The sequence below is a fragment of the Amblyomma maculatum genome, chromosome 1 (genome assembly GCF_055883805.1).
Source record: "Amblyomma maculatum isolate TAMU_Amacu chromosome 1, ASM5588380v1, whole genome shotgun sequence".
In the NCBI taxonomy this organism is placed as follows: domain Eukaryota; kingdom Metazoa; phylum Arthropoda; class Arachnida; order Ixodida; family Ixodidae; genus Amblyomma; species Amblyomma maculatum.
Genome location: NC_139344.1, coordinates 456,164,283 through 456,177,883, shown reverse-complemented (window position 1 = coordinate 456,177,883; position 13,601 = coordinate 456,164,283). Strand labels below are relative to the sequence as shown.

Below are 13,601 nucleotides of genomic sequence, written 5' to 3'. Positions count from 1 at the left end.
CCAGCCAACATTTGCTAGAAATGACGGCAGAGAAGACCGGCACAGACAGTGATTTCTGTTTGTCTTTTTGTGACACAATTAAACTAGCTATAGGATGAAAAGTAAAAGTGTTTGGAGTTTAATTTCCTTCTTTTCTTCTTAGAGACTCCATATACAGGATACCCTTTATTGTAAAGCTTTCAAGGCATAGAAAAATTAATTAAACGTGAGAGAAAGCCCGCACGAAGCCAGAGGTTATCGGAGGCAAAAAAAAAAAAAAAAAATTTGAACATGAAAGGGGTAGGTGCACACTCAATAAAAAAAAAAAAAAACTAAGAAAAACCATTTAGAGAAGGCGAAAACAAAGATGGTACAAATTACAGGTGGGAAAAGTGAACAGAGGAAAGGGCAAAAAAAAAAAAAACGAACAAACAAGGCTAAAGTGAGCGTGCCCATATGCTTGACGTGGTCTTGTAGATGACCAGGAGGAAATGTGCAGGGAACTGCGGGAAGGAAAAGGAGCCAGGAATATAATACGAGCGGAATAAAAAAAAAAATCCGGAGGGGGAAGGTAAATAGGCCCAAGAACGCAGAACGCTATTTGAGCGGAAAAAAAAAATTAAGCCAGAGAAAAATAAAGTAGGAAGCGTAACAGGTAGATACAGGGGAAAGGATGTGTAACCAGTGAAAGAAAAGAAAACAAAACGGAAAGGTACGTACCAACGCAGAAGCGAAACCTATCAAGTAAAAAATAAAGAAGCCTGTCCACCTGACAGCCACTATTAACAAACGGATTAGCAATAAGAATGAAATAAAAAAAAATATATATATATATATATATATATATATATATATATATATATATATATATATATATATATATATATATATATATATATATATATATATATATATATATATATATATATATATATATATATATATATATATATATACTATGTGTACACGATGGGCCAGCAAGAAGTAAGCCCCATGTCCACATGTCAGGGGCAGGGCCACGGCCCACCAAGATCGGCCATTTGGGGCCCCCGACAACAATAAGACTTGTAGAGTGGAACGTTGGATTGAGAACGGTCGGTGCGGATTGGAGGTGATTGATAGGTGGGAGTAAAGATGAAATGCGAACAACAGTGCAAATAAGCAATGCGCGAGAACGAAGGGGGAAGATAAAGAAGGGAGGTCTTCAGGGGAAACAAAGTTTGGGTAGCCAGGAAGCCGCTCTGCTATGTCCGTGATGAGGGGACAGCAGCTTAGTTAATGGAGGACGTCCCCCATAGCGTCCCCGCATAGACAGGAAGGTGAAGAGCGAAGTGCGAAACGATTGAAGTATGAGGGAAAGCGGCCGTGGCCTCTTATGCGAGGAACAAGAGAACGGGGTGGAGGGAAAAATAGAGGGAGACAGCGAGGGAATCCGCCGTCCAGCTGGATTCCCAGAGCCCGCAGACAGTGGTGCGCATGGTGGTGCGCACAGACAAAGGGAGATGGTCACTAAACCGCAGGAAGCTGCTCTAAAGAATAAAATATTTGAGGTAGGTAGCAAAACCAGTTGCATACTGCTGAAAGGCACCTTACGGACCACATGCATTTTTTTGCAGTTATCTATTAGTTAATCAGGTTATATTCTGTTAAGGACTAAATGTTGACATTAGACAATAAATGTAAGGTTCGACCGCGTCATCCAGCCGGCGCAAGTGACGATGCAACCATTGCCAACAGCTGCGGCCGTCGAGTCGCGGTCACAGCTGATTTTGATTGATTAAATTATGATTCAGAGCTGCGCACACAATCGTGGCGCGCGAATGCACTGGTACGTGTTGTTTTCGTATTTTGCGGCCTTTCTTTCGAACTCGGAAAAATGATGTGCGTGAGGATTTCTTTATCGCGAATAATGGAAGGGGGGTTTCTGGAGGTGCTCTGCAACTTTGCAAATCAGAGTGTAGTAATTTAGAAACACTATCGTTAACTGCGAAACAATAAACATTAATTGCAAAACAACAAAAAGTTGCCCGTGGCGTGCAAGACGACTGGCAGCTGTATGCAACTCGTTTGCCTGGCATACCTCAAATATTTTATTCCTTAACCCGATGCCCAAGTTATCTCGGGCACCCGGTATATGTTCGCTAACATATGGCGTTTTAAGGCTTCTTTAGAGGGGTAAAATAACATTACAGAGTAATCATTCTGAAGCTGTATATTTCGCAGTACAGGATATATGTGTCACGGCCCTGATGTAGTTGTTTGCCAACGATACAAACTGTCATTGCCGGTTCCCATCTGCTGCCCCGATCAAATACGGATGCGTAGGGGCAGTAATAAAGCATCCAGCTTAACCAGTACGCATCCACGAGATTATTACGCGTCGCGTTATGCCCTAATATTCAATGTAAAGTTTTTTTTTTCTCCCTAGAGGGTTGCGGCTTTAACAGGCACCTAAAGGGAGGTTTAAACTTTGCTGGAGAGCTATCCGCTACCAATACCGCTACCAATATAGTGAGCTTGCATGAGGCGATGCGTGCTGGGTGATCCGCCGTGTTGTCAACAAACGACGTATCACCGCAATGCAGCACAGCCGCGTTTACGTGGTTGTCTAATGCGCGCAGACGGTGCTGGCGCGATCGGACAGGCCGACTGCGTGTTCTTCACGATTCCAAAAATACGCCTGCATCAGTGCGAAAATGCAAATGAGCTGACTGAGCGACGCCGAAGTGAATGGCTCGCACGGACCAACTCCTAGACTCGAGATCGACGCCAGTCCTGGCTAGTACCAAAATAGTCGCCAGAATTAGAAATCATGAATGCCGGCGATGTTGACGGCGGCCGCAAGTCCAGACTCATGCACATATAGCTCAGTCGTCTGCGCGTAGCTTGAACAGGTCCACTCCGCCCTGATATTGCCTTTTCTCTATAGGGTGCCCGATCTTGCGGGCACAGCGCCGACGCATACGTTACTCGGAAATCTGCCGACACCTTGCATGCACGTAAGGGCAGCGCACGAGCAGCCGCCTGTTTGCTTGGTAGACCGCCGGAAACGGCAAGACACTCGGTCAATTCAGCCTGGCTGCGCTACGCGTCGTCTGCTGCCAACGACAACATGACAGATTACCCAACATGCTTCGCTTCATACAAGCACCAAATGAGCTCTATGAGGGTCACCCTAAAACCTTCTCACTCAGAGAGTTTCACTTCGCAGAAAGCTCTCTAAAGTATTTTCCAGTCGTACAACTCTCTCCGATAACTCTTTACGAGTTTAATTTATTAGGGGCCCACTGGGCATGTGCGCAGTGGCCCGTACGCGCATAGCTCTGCGGTATGGAAAGATTGGTATCGGCGATCATTTTGCGACTCAGCTGCTCAAACCATCCTGAGCGCCGTAACCTCCAGAATAATTGCGCATTGGGTGGAATTATAACAGCAGTGCTGTGCATGAGCCACATCAGTGTCTCCATTGCGTGAGAATGGGACACGCAAAAAATAAAAGATGCGTCGGCCGGGAATCGAACCCGGGCCAACTGCTTGGAAGGCAGCTATGCTAACAAACAAACAAACAAAAATTATACCACCGGCGCAGATATGCTGATTAGAGCGCCTGTTTGATTGAAAGCGTTGACATCCAGTTTTGAATCTTGCTGATCACAACACGTCACTGTTATCGGATACAACCAAGGAATGAAGTGACAGGCCAAAGGAGACCACTTAACCTATGGAGTTAGCCTGTTGTGATAGCATCAGAATAAACTGGATTCAGTCTTCCAGCCCATCATGACGCGTATATGGCGGTTGACCGTGACGGCATGGCAATGGGCCGACACCATCTCGATTGAACAGCACGCTGTATTGGGCAAGTTGGAATTAGTTCATATAGAGGACCAGCTCAAAATAAGCTGTGTCGAGTTGTACTGACTGAACAGCAATAAGAGCTCGGCGCTTTTGTTATCGTGTCGTTGCACTAACGTTTTGCTGATGGGATGCCAAAGACTCCGCTTTCATATTTCCCTATGGGGTAAATAGATTGGGAAATGGGTGTCGCCTTGCCCTATAATTCTCTCGCACGAGTTGTACGCGGCCGCAATCTTAGTCATGACACCTGGTCTCGAAATATGACCGATTCCGATTCGAGTTCCATTTGAGCTGGTGTACGAAACCTTTGACATGTGGACCTTTGATCGTGCTTTCTCGCGACAGCAGCTAGCCCGGTGATGAAAAAAAGCACGGACGGAAGTATGGGAAAAACCGTTCGCGTGTATCCGCGTTTTCGAAACACTGGCGGCGGGTACTGACGGTCTTCTCTTCACTGCTAGCACAAAGCAGTGAAGTGCGGCGTCCTTTTGTGCACGCACGCCTTCGCAAGCGTTTCTGCAAACTAATGCAGGGAAAATGAGGGCTTCGTTATGGCATATAGTATAAGGAGTCAACAGTCACTAATGGAAAGCACAGATGATTTCTTTTTTCTTTTTGATGTATTTGAAGCAGCAATTAATCATGGAGGTAATTGGTTAGATAGAAAAAGCAAAAACAATCGCATGCCTCAGGTGGGATCAGAATTCACTCCCTTCGAATTTCGTTTCCCGCGATCTGCCACAGCGCTACGGTGACGGCTGCTTAATACAAGGAGGCTATAACAGAATTATTGCAACCTACGGCGTCGAGAGCGTCAGAAGATTCGAATTCCTGGTCAAGCTAATCAGCAAAAAAAAAAAATGCAGGAAAAATGAGGGGCTATATGCATAATGACACATATATGATAAGGGAGCCAACAGTCACACAAACGAAAGCATAGGACATTTATTTTTTGTTGTTACTGATTGTCAAATAATAATTAATCGTTTAATCACCGAGACGTGGTTACATGAGGGTGTTCAAGACACGGAGTTCACTCCTCCTGGCTGTCTTGCATTTAGAGCTTATCAGCAAACTGGTAAAGGCGGAGGCGTGGCTCTACTCTTCCGAGCCGATTTTAAAGTCACTCTTTTACCTAGTCCTCCTGATACCGAGTCTGTATGGTGCAAACTCAGATTGTCTAAACGTTTCATAGTAATTTGTGCCTTTTACAGACCTCCTGGCTCCAGTATCGATAACATACTTAGCCTCAACCGATTCATGTTCGAAAATAACTTTAGTGCATCTAATTTTATCTGTATGGGAGATTTCAATACGCCAAATATTCATTGGCAGTCTATGCAGCTTTCTGGGAAAGAATCAAGTGTGTGTAGGGAATTGCTGAACTTTTCGTTAATTTTCGGACTTACCCAGGTTGTTACTAAAGATACACGGAATAATGTTCTCCTGGATTTGGTTTTTCTGTCTACTGATGTAATTACTAAAGGTTACAAATATGAAATTATTGATGGAATCTCTGACCATAAAGCAGTTGTTGGGCCTATTGCATGCGCGATTTATAAACCAGAGTTTCATCTTACTTCTTTTCGTGATTTTAACAAAGCTATAATGATCTATCCATTACTGATTATCTGTCAATTGTTTTGATGATTTTTTGATGCTCAGCAATGCAAATGATATCGATGCTCTTGTTAGTTGTGTGGGCGATTCCTCTGCCACAGGCATGCGCACGACAAAACACACAGTGGGCCGTGTAACAAACATTCTTTATCTCACGTTACGCGCGGGGGTCGTCGAGGCCGTCCGGGGTCGTCGTCCGGGTGGCTGCGGGTCGTGCTCGTGGAGAGAGCCAGGGGAGAAGCGGGAGTGACGAGCCAGGAACCAAGAAGGCCAGACGGCGGCACGAGCCTTCCTTTATAGACCCCTCGCGCGGGACCGGTTATCCCCGAACGAGCGGGGAGAGGGAAACCGGCAGCGCGCAAGGAGCCTTGGGAAGGTGGTGCGGCCGTTGGAAGCGCGGCGCGCCACGGGCGCTAGAGATATGTAGCGTGGGCCCCCACATCTTCCCCCCCCTCAGCGTCCGACCCGGAGTCCGCCAGCAGGCGATCCAAATCGTCCGGGTCCGGGCTGACGTCCGTGGAGACCGAAGGGGGCGCTGGGGACCCTGCCCGCGCCTGGGCGATGATGGCCTCCGCCGCCGGAGACAACAGCTCAGGCCGGCTCGATTGAAGGAGGCGTAAGGCTGCCTCCTCCGGGCTGCCCCTCTGGACGGGCCGTCCGGCTGCCAAAGCGGTCGCTGCGACCACTGCCCGGTGCAGCCGCTCCGCCGCCTCTGCACGGCTCCTATGCAGCGCCCCGGCCTCGTGGACGGCGCGGCACACAAGCAGGGTGCCGCAGAGACCGCACAGGCCTGCGCGCTCCTCTTCTGTATAGTGGGCCGGGGGCTCGTTGTCCCGGTCCTCTAAGGTAAGGCCCCGGAACGGCATTGGCACCGACTGCGCGGCCTCTCCGCGGAGAGGCCGGGCCTGGTCTCGCCACCTGGACCCCGCGCAGTAGGAGACCGCCGCCCCGTCGGCGACCGTGGTCCAGGTGGCGGTGTGCCGCACAGTCCTGTGCCACTTGGATTGCGGCTCCAGGCCTGGGGGTGGGCCCCCCGAACGCTTTCCGTGTCCCAAATCACTGGGGGGGCTTCTCCAGTGCTTCTCCGGGCCGGTAGGCCGGTGACGATGGGCACCGCGCCCACTCGTTCCAGGCCGCTGGCGCAGCCTCTGTTGCTTGTGCACCTGGTGGGTGCCCTCGATCCGGGCGCCGGGATACCGCCTGGGTGGCATGCTGTGAGGGGCAGAGAGGGGTTAGACGAGAAGCACGGGTTTTACCTGGTCCTCAGGTTGTAGCGTCGGTTGCAAACCGTGCCACTACGTGTTCGCCTTCCCGGGGGAGAGATCGCTGAATCGCCTTGAGCTTCCACCGTTTCGCAGTTATCGTCCTTGCGAAGGTGGTAAGCTTTCAAGTCTGCGACGTGCACCGGACCAGCGGTTTCACCGCTCGCCAACAACCGCAGCTGGTAGGTGAGGGGCGTAGTCCGTGCCGTAACTTCGAACGGTCCAACCCACTTGTGCGCTAGCGACGCGGCGAAACCACGCGCTGCGTTACTAAGCGGGTGCGTTCTTTTCAGTACCAAGTCGCCCGTGTTGAAAACGACGTGACGACGACCTTTGTTGTACTGATCCGCTTGCTCCATGCGCGCGACATCGAGGTTTTCACGAGCCGCGCGCTGCGCTGCCTCAAGGCGCTCGCGAAGCTTTGCCGCGTACTGCGTAAGCGGAGGGGGCGCGGGCCCCGCCGCGTCAAGTAGGGCGTTCTCTAGCGGAAAAGCGATCTCTTTCCCAAAATTCAAGTAAGCAGGTGTCATACCCACCGACCTGTTCACGGTTGTTCTAGTGGCGAAAGCCAGTTCGGACAGCCGTGCGTCCCAATCTCTGTGCTGCTCGGTCGTCGCAACCAGCATACTCTTAACATTCCGATTCACTCTCTCGGTTATGTTGCTCTGAGCGTGGTAGGGACTCGTTTTCCTGTGGCGGATTTGAAGCGCCCGACAGGAATCAACAAAGACTTTGCTTGTGAAATACGAAGCATTGTCTGTAATCAAGTCGGAAGGGAAACCGAAACGAGTGAATGTCTCCAACAGTTTCTCCCAAATCCGTTCTGACACCAGCTTCCTAAAAGGGAAAACCTCAACCCACTTGGAATAGTGGTCCGTTATTACCAGGATATATTGGTGTCCGCGCGCGGAGCGAGGGAGGGGTCCCATGATATCGCACGCGACCACTTGCCACGGATAGTTGCTAACTACCGGCTTCATCATGCCAGCGGGTTTCCCCGCCCGAGGCTTGGCTACCTGGCAAACAGGACATGTACGGGCGTAACCCAGCACATCCTTTCTCATACCTGGCCAGGTCGCGACACGGCATAACTTGTCATAAGTCTTACTGCCGCTGCCATGGCCTGCCAGCGCTGAGTCATGGAAGTACTGGAGGAATCGTTTCCGCAACTTCCTCGGGACCACGACTCGGAAGGGGGATGCAATCGCCTCTTCCTCGTCAAGTTGGGGGATGTAGCGGAGCAGTAAGCCATCCTCGCCCAGCAGATACGCGTCGTACTTGCCCTCAGCGTTCCCGGTGCAAGCTGCACTACTCGCAAGCTCTGTCAGCACCCGCTGGCATAAACCGTCTGCTTTCTGGGCCTCAATTAGCTCTTCCCTACTGACCGCTACTCCCCAAGACAGATTTCTCTCTGCCTCACTTCTTGGCAGGCGAGTAGTCGCCGCCACCAGCTGCTGCGCCTTCTCTCTCTCGCAGCACAGCGCGGCAACTCTGTCCACCTCCTTTCTCTCTTTAACTACGCAGGGCGCGACACTCGCGTCCGCCCTCTCCTCCTCTCCACTAGCGGCGACGCCGCTTCCAGTAATGCTGGTCTGCGCCTCTTCTGCGCTTCTGCCAGCCTTCAACGGTGCGCGCGATAACGCATCGGCTACCTTATTCATGCTGCCCCGGCGGTACTCAATGGCGTACGCGTAACGTTGCAACGTCAGCGCCCATCTCGCGAGTCTGCCTGCGGGGTTTTTCAGCCTCTTTAACCACGAAAGTGCCTGGTGATCTGTCTGCACGGTGAAAACCGCTCCGTCTAGGTACATGTCGAACTTTGACAATGCGAACATTATCGCCAGGCATTCCTTTTCGGTCACGGAGTAATTCCGCTCCGCTGATGTGAGCGTGCGGCTAGCGAACGCGACAGGGCGCAGCTTGCCCTCGTGTTCCTGCAACAAAACAGCTCCTACACCGGCATCACTAGCATCTGTCTGCAAGACAAACGGCTTGTTCAGGTCGGGGAGGCGCAAACTAGCGGTGTTCGCTATCGCGCGAGCCAAGGCAACAAAAGCGTCGTTCTGTTCCTTGCCCCAGACCCACTTCGAGCCTTTTCGCAACAGCTGGTTCAACGGCCTAGCGAGCTCTGAACAACTAGGGATGAATTGTCTGTAGAAGGCAACCATTCCCAAAAACCTCTGCAAGCTTTTCACGTCCGTCGGGCAGGGGTAGTTCAAAATTGCCTGCAGTTTGTCATCGTTCGGTCTCAAAGTGCCATCATCAACCACAAATCCCAAGAGGTTCACTCTCTTCGATGCCAACTGCACTTTCTTTGGGTTGATCGTTATACCCGCACGTCTCATTCTTTCAAGAACGGAATTCAAGTGAATGAGATGCTCTTCGAACGACTGTGAGAATATCACGACGTCGTCGAGGTACGCCATCGCGTAGTTGAACCTTGCATCGCCCAGCACGATGTCCATCAATCGCATGAACGTGCTCGGTGCATTAGACAAACCAAACGGGAGTCGAGTAAATTCGAAGAGCCCGCGGTGACAGGTGAATGCGGTTTTCTGAATGTCACCTTCCGCCACCTCAATCTGCAGGTACCCTCTGCTTGCATCCAGGACTGTGAAGAACCTTGCGCTCCCTAACGCGTACATCACAGCCTCGATCGACTGGAAAGGGTACGCAACCGTAGGCGTCAGTGAGTTGAGCTTTCGATAATCAACACACAGCCTGACCGAACCATCTTTCTTTGGCGCTAGAACCACTGGGGACGCCCAGGGACTTTGTGAGGGTCTCACCGCGCCGGTATCTATCATCTCGTCAAGGGCGCTGTCGAGAAGCTGTCTCTTATGCGCGCTTAACGGCCGCGGGTTACATCTGAAAGGACGCGCATCACCCGTTTCGATCTCGTGCTGAAGCAAGTCGGTTCTGCCGGGTTTCTCTGTGAAGCAATCCGAAAACGGGAGTAAAGTTTCCACAAGCCTTCGGCGCTGACTACCGGTTCCTGAGAAGGACGCGATAATTGCTTCTAATGGGCTACCATTTAGTGTCGCGGGGGAGCCCTCTGCCACAAAAGCGTGAACGCTCGCTCGCTCAGCGACGCATTCCTGTTTGGGCGCGCTAACAAAGGGAATGAGAGGGGTGAAGGGGCTGTAGCGATAGCCGTTCTCCCCCATGTCAAGCACAATGCCTTCACTCGAAAGAAAATCTCTTCCCAGAATAACTGGTATGGCTAAGCCGGGCAGATAGACGAAACGATGCCTCCGCTTCCTGCCGTCAAAACGCAGGACCAGACGCACCGCTCCCTCTGCTTTTGTTGTCCCTGCTGCTAAGCTCAAAGGGGTTTCTGCTGGCCTTACACGGATGTTACATCTACGGCAGGCCTCGAAAACATCATCACCGACCAATGACAGAGTTGAGCCCGTGTCAACGAGTGCCGAGTAGCTTTGACCAACTAACCGCACTAGCATAAAAGGGCTCGAGCGCGACAACATTCCTTGCGCTCTACAGGCAAGGGGGACAAAAGCCTCTGCGCCCCCGGGGCGGTCGCCCGGTGACGCGGCGTGGGAGTACATTTCCCATTGTCCGCCGTGGTTACCACGAAATTCTCCCGCCGACGGCGACAGGCTGGTGTCACCAATTATGGCCGCCGGCGGTCCGCGTTTCCCTGCGTACGCCTTGCTTGACACTCTCGTGCCACGTGGCCCGGCTGGTTGCAATTCCAGCAAAGCCGATCGTTCACCTGCCGCGCGGTCGGGGGATGCCGCGTTCCACGAAGCGGTTGGGGACGTCTTTCCCCTCTCTCCGCGCCTGTGCGGACGTCGCTGGCGAGCCCAGCTCGACGCCGCTGCTCGAACGCGTACGGGTCAAGAGCGCGAGGAATATCGGAGCCTTCCGCTGGCCTTTCCTGCCCAATCGTCATTACGTCTGCGCCCCTGGCGCGCGGCGCGGAGTCCTGGCCTCCGGCCCAGGCGCATCGCGGCTCTAGCGATTCGGCTGGCCTGGGGGGTGGCTGGTAGCGCAATTCAGCGAGTAAATCCGCCTGTACTACCTTCGCTTCCTGTGCTAGGGCCTCGAGGTTTGCAAAACCACGTCCCCGCAAATACGGCTTGAAGCGCGGATGGCATTGCCTCATCACGCGCGCGACCTGTTCAAGATCGGTTGCCGTGGGATCTGCCCTCTTGTAGAGCTCCTGCATTGCGCGTACATATTCGAGGAGACTCTCCTCTGGGTGCTGTGTGCGCAACGCTAGCTCCTCAAGCATCCGGCGTTCGTAATCGGGCGGCAAGAACTCGGCGCGGAAGCGATCTGTGAAGTCTGCCATCGACTGGAAGGCCGGCTGGCAGCGTCTCCACCGCGCCGCGCTCTCAACAAGTGCCACGGGGATTACCTGCGCTAGCACCACGTCGTCTGGGGAACCCAGTGCCGTCTGATAATCCTCGAGTTCTTGCAGGAACTCGTGGACTGACTTTACGTCCGTGTAACCGGAAAAGGAGGGAACCTCTACATTTATCCGCGGACGCGAGACTGCCGCCGCAGCTGTGGCTTGGTTGGCGCTAGCCACCGAACCGAGCTGAAGGGCGAACACCGACAACACCTCGTTCATCTGCCTCATCAAGGCGGCCGCATCGGTAACCTGCACAGACTCTACCGCGTCCTTTACCTCACTTCCGGACGCACTGGCGTCCGAAGCGGCGGCCCTATCTGGCACGTCTTTTCTCGGAGGCATTTCACTCAACAACTAAGGCCGGTCGGGAGCCTAAACGCGCACGACTACCACCTAGCCCGCATCAAGAGGCTAGTCACAAAGGCTAAACACTTCATAAAACTAACATATGCACAAAAAAAAAATTAAAACACAAACCGCCCGACACTAACAAACACGCACATAACCGAAAACAAAATAAAACACTGTACAAACACTACTATACTACACTCCGCCTCATATGCACACACGCTAGCCCTAAACTCAAAATGGCGTCGTACCTAACACACAAAGGACCGGCCCGTCGTGTTGCCGTGCGCTGCCACGTTGGCAGAAAAATCGTCCACATGGGTGCTAATTCAGCCCCAGTTGGGTGCCAGTTGTGGGCGATTCCTCTGCCACAGGCATGCGCACGACAAAACACACAGTGGGCCGTGTAACAAACATTCTTTATCTCACGTTACGCGCGGGGGTCGTCGAGGCCGTCCGGGGTCGTCGTCCGGGTGGCTGCGGGTCGTGCTCGTGGAGAGAGCCAGGGGAGAAGCGGGAGTGACGAGCCAGGAACCAAGAAGGCCAGACGGCGGCACGAGCCTTCCTTTATAGACCCCTCGCGCGGGACCGGTTATCCCCGAACGAGCGGGGAGAGGGAAACCGGCAGCGCGCAAGGAGCCTTGGGAAGGTGGTGCGGCCGTTGGAAGCGCGGCGCGCCACGGGCGCTAGAGATATGTAGCGTGGGCCCCCACAGTTGTTTTGAGGGCATTGTTAAGACATGTATTGATTAATTTGTTCCTCTTAAAACTAAAAAGAAAAATACCAAGCTGCTATGGATGAATTGCAATATTTTACACTTATCCCGCCGGGTAAAAAAGGCTTAGGCGTCTGAAATCAATAAGCAATCCAGACAGCATCATTCGTTTTAAGCAAGCAAAAGACGAATTCCATGTTGCCACCAAATCAGCGAAGGTCTTCTTTTTTCGTGTTCAATTGAAGAACTTTCTAGCCACTAATCCTAGAAAGTTCTGGTCTAGTATTTTCATAAGGCCATCCCACCCCCAATACATTCCTAGACAATAGCGAGATAATCCAATGCCCTAAAAAATTTCAGACGCTTTGAACACCTTCTTTCAGTCCGTTTTTACTCATGATAACCGAGTGTTGCCATCATTCACTAGTACACATATTACAGAGCATTTAGAAACTAATAATATCTTGTTTAATGTTCAACATGGTTTTAGACGGGGCTTTAGCACAATAACACAACTGTCCGAATTTGTACATGATATTTCTTCTTAGATTGTGGTAATCAAATTGATGCAATATTTATTCAATTCTCTAAGGCGTTTGACACTGTTATTCATTCTAAACTCATGTTCATGTTAAACCTTATTTTAAATAATCCGTGTTTGGTTAATTGGATATATAATTTTCTTTCAGCCCGCTCCCAGTACGTAACACATAATTCAGGTGAATCCTATGTGGCCCCGGTTTCTTCTGGTGTGCCAAAAGGCTCCGTTTTAGGGCTCTTTCTATTTTTACTCTATATTAACGACCTACCGAATAATATCAGATCTAAGATTCGCATATATATGCCGACGATTGTGTTATTTATGGCATAATTAATTGCCCTGGGGATCATTATCAACTGAACAGTTCATTAACTACATTTTCTGAATGGTGCAATAACTGGCAAATAAGTATTAATTTTCGTAAATCTGTAGTCATGACATTTTCTAACAGCTCCTCCCCTTCTTTTTTTCGCCTATTCATGTAAAAGCATGTCATTGGAAAGGGTCTTTAATTGTAAATAGTTGGGAGTTATCTTCAGTACCAATTTATCTTGGTCCAAGCATATTGATTACATTTGTAGCAAAGCCCTCATGAAATTAGGATATTTAGTATGTACTCTAGCTCAAGCTCCAAGTGATGTGAAGTTACTAATGTATAAATCATTAATCCGTTCCGTACTAGACTATGCATGCGTTGTATGGAACCCTCACAAACTAACTTACATTACCAAGATCGAACGAGTTCAAAAGAAAGCCATTCGTTTCATTTGTCACCAGCATCACCGTGATTTTTCGCCTACTTCAGCCCTAGTTTCGTTACAGCTTACTACACTATCACGTCGCCGGCATTTGGAATCGTTGAAATTTTTGTATTGTATTATTCATGCTCATTATCGACTT

The 13,601-nt window shown here is 50.8% G+C and overlaps 2 protein-coding genes across 2 annotated transcripts in view; one reads left to right on the top strand and one right to left on the bottom strand.

Moving 5' to 3' along the window:
- Men (NADP-dependent malic enzyme) overlaps positions 1-13,601 on the top strand; it is a 194,884-nt gene that overhangs the window by 45,220 nt on the left and 136,063 nt on the right. The window lies entirely within an intron of this gene.
- On the bottom strand, positions 5,591-6,668 carry LOC146209719 (uncharacterized). The gene has a single exon (XM_084597603.1). The coding sequence runs from the start codon at positions 6,666-6,668 to the stop codon at positions 5,871-5,873; it is 798 nt and encodes a 265-aa protein (XP_084453729.1). The 3' UTR covers positions 5,591-5,870.

Coding starts and splice junctions, on each gene's coding strand:
- LOC146209719 (XM_084597603.1), bottom strand. CDS start 6,668: ATGCCACCCAGGCGGTATCCCGGCGCCCGGATCGAGGGCACCCACCAG.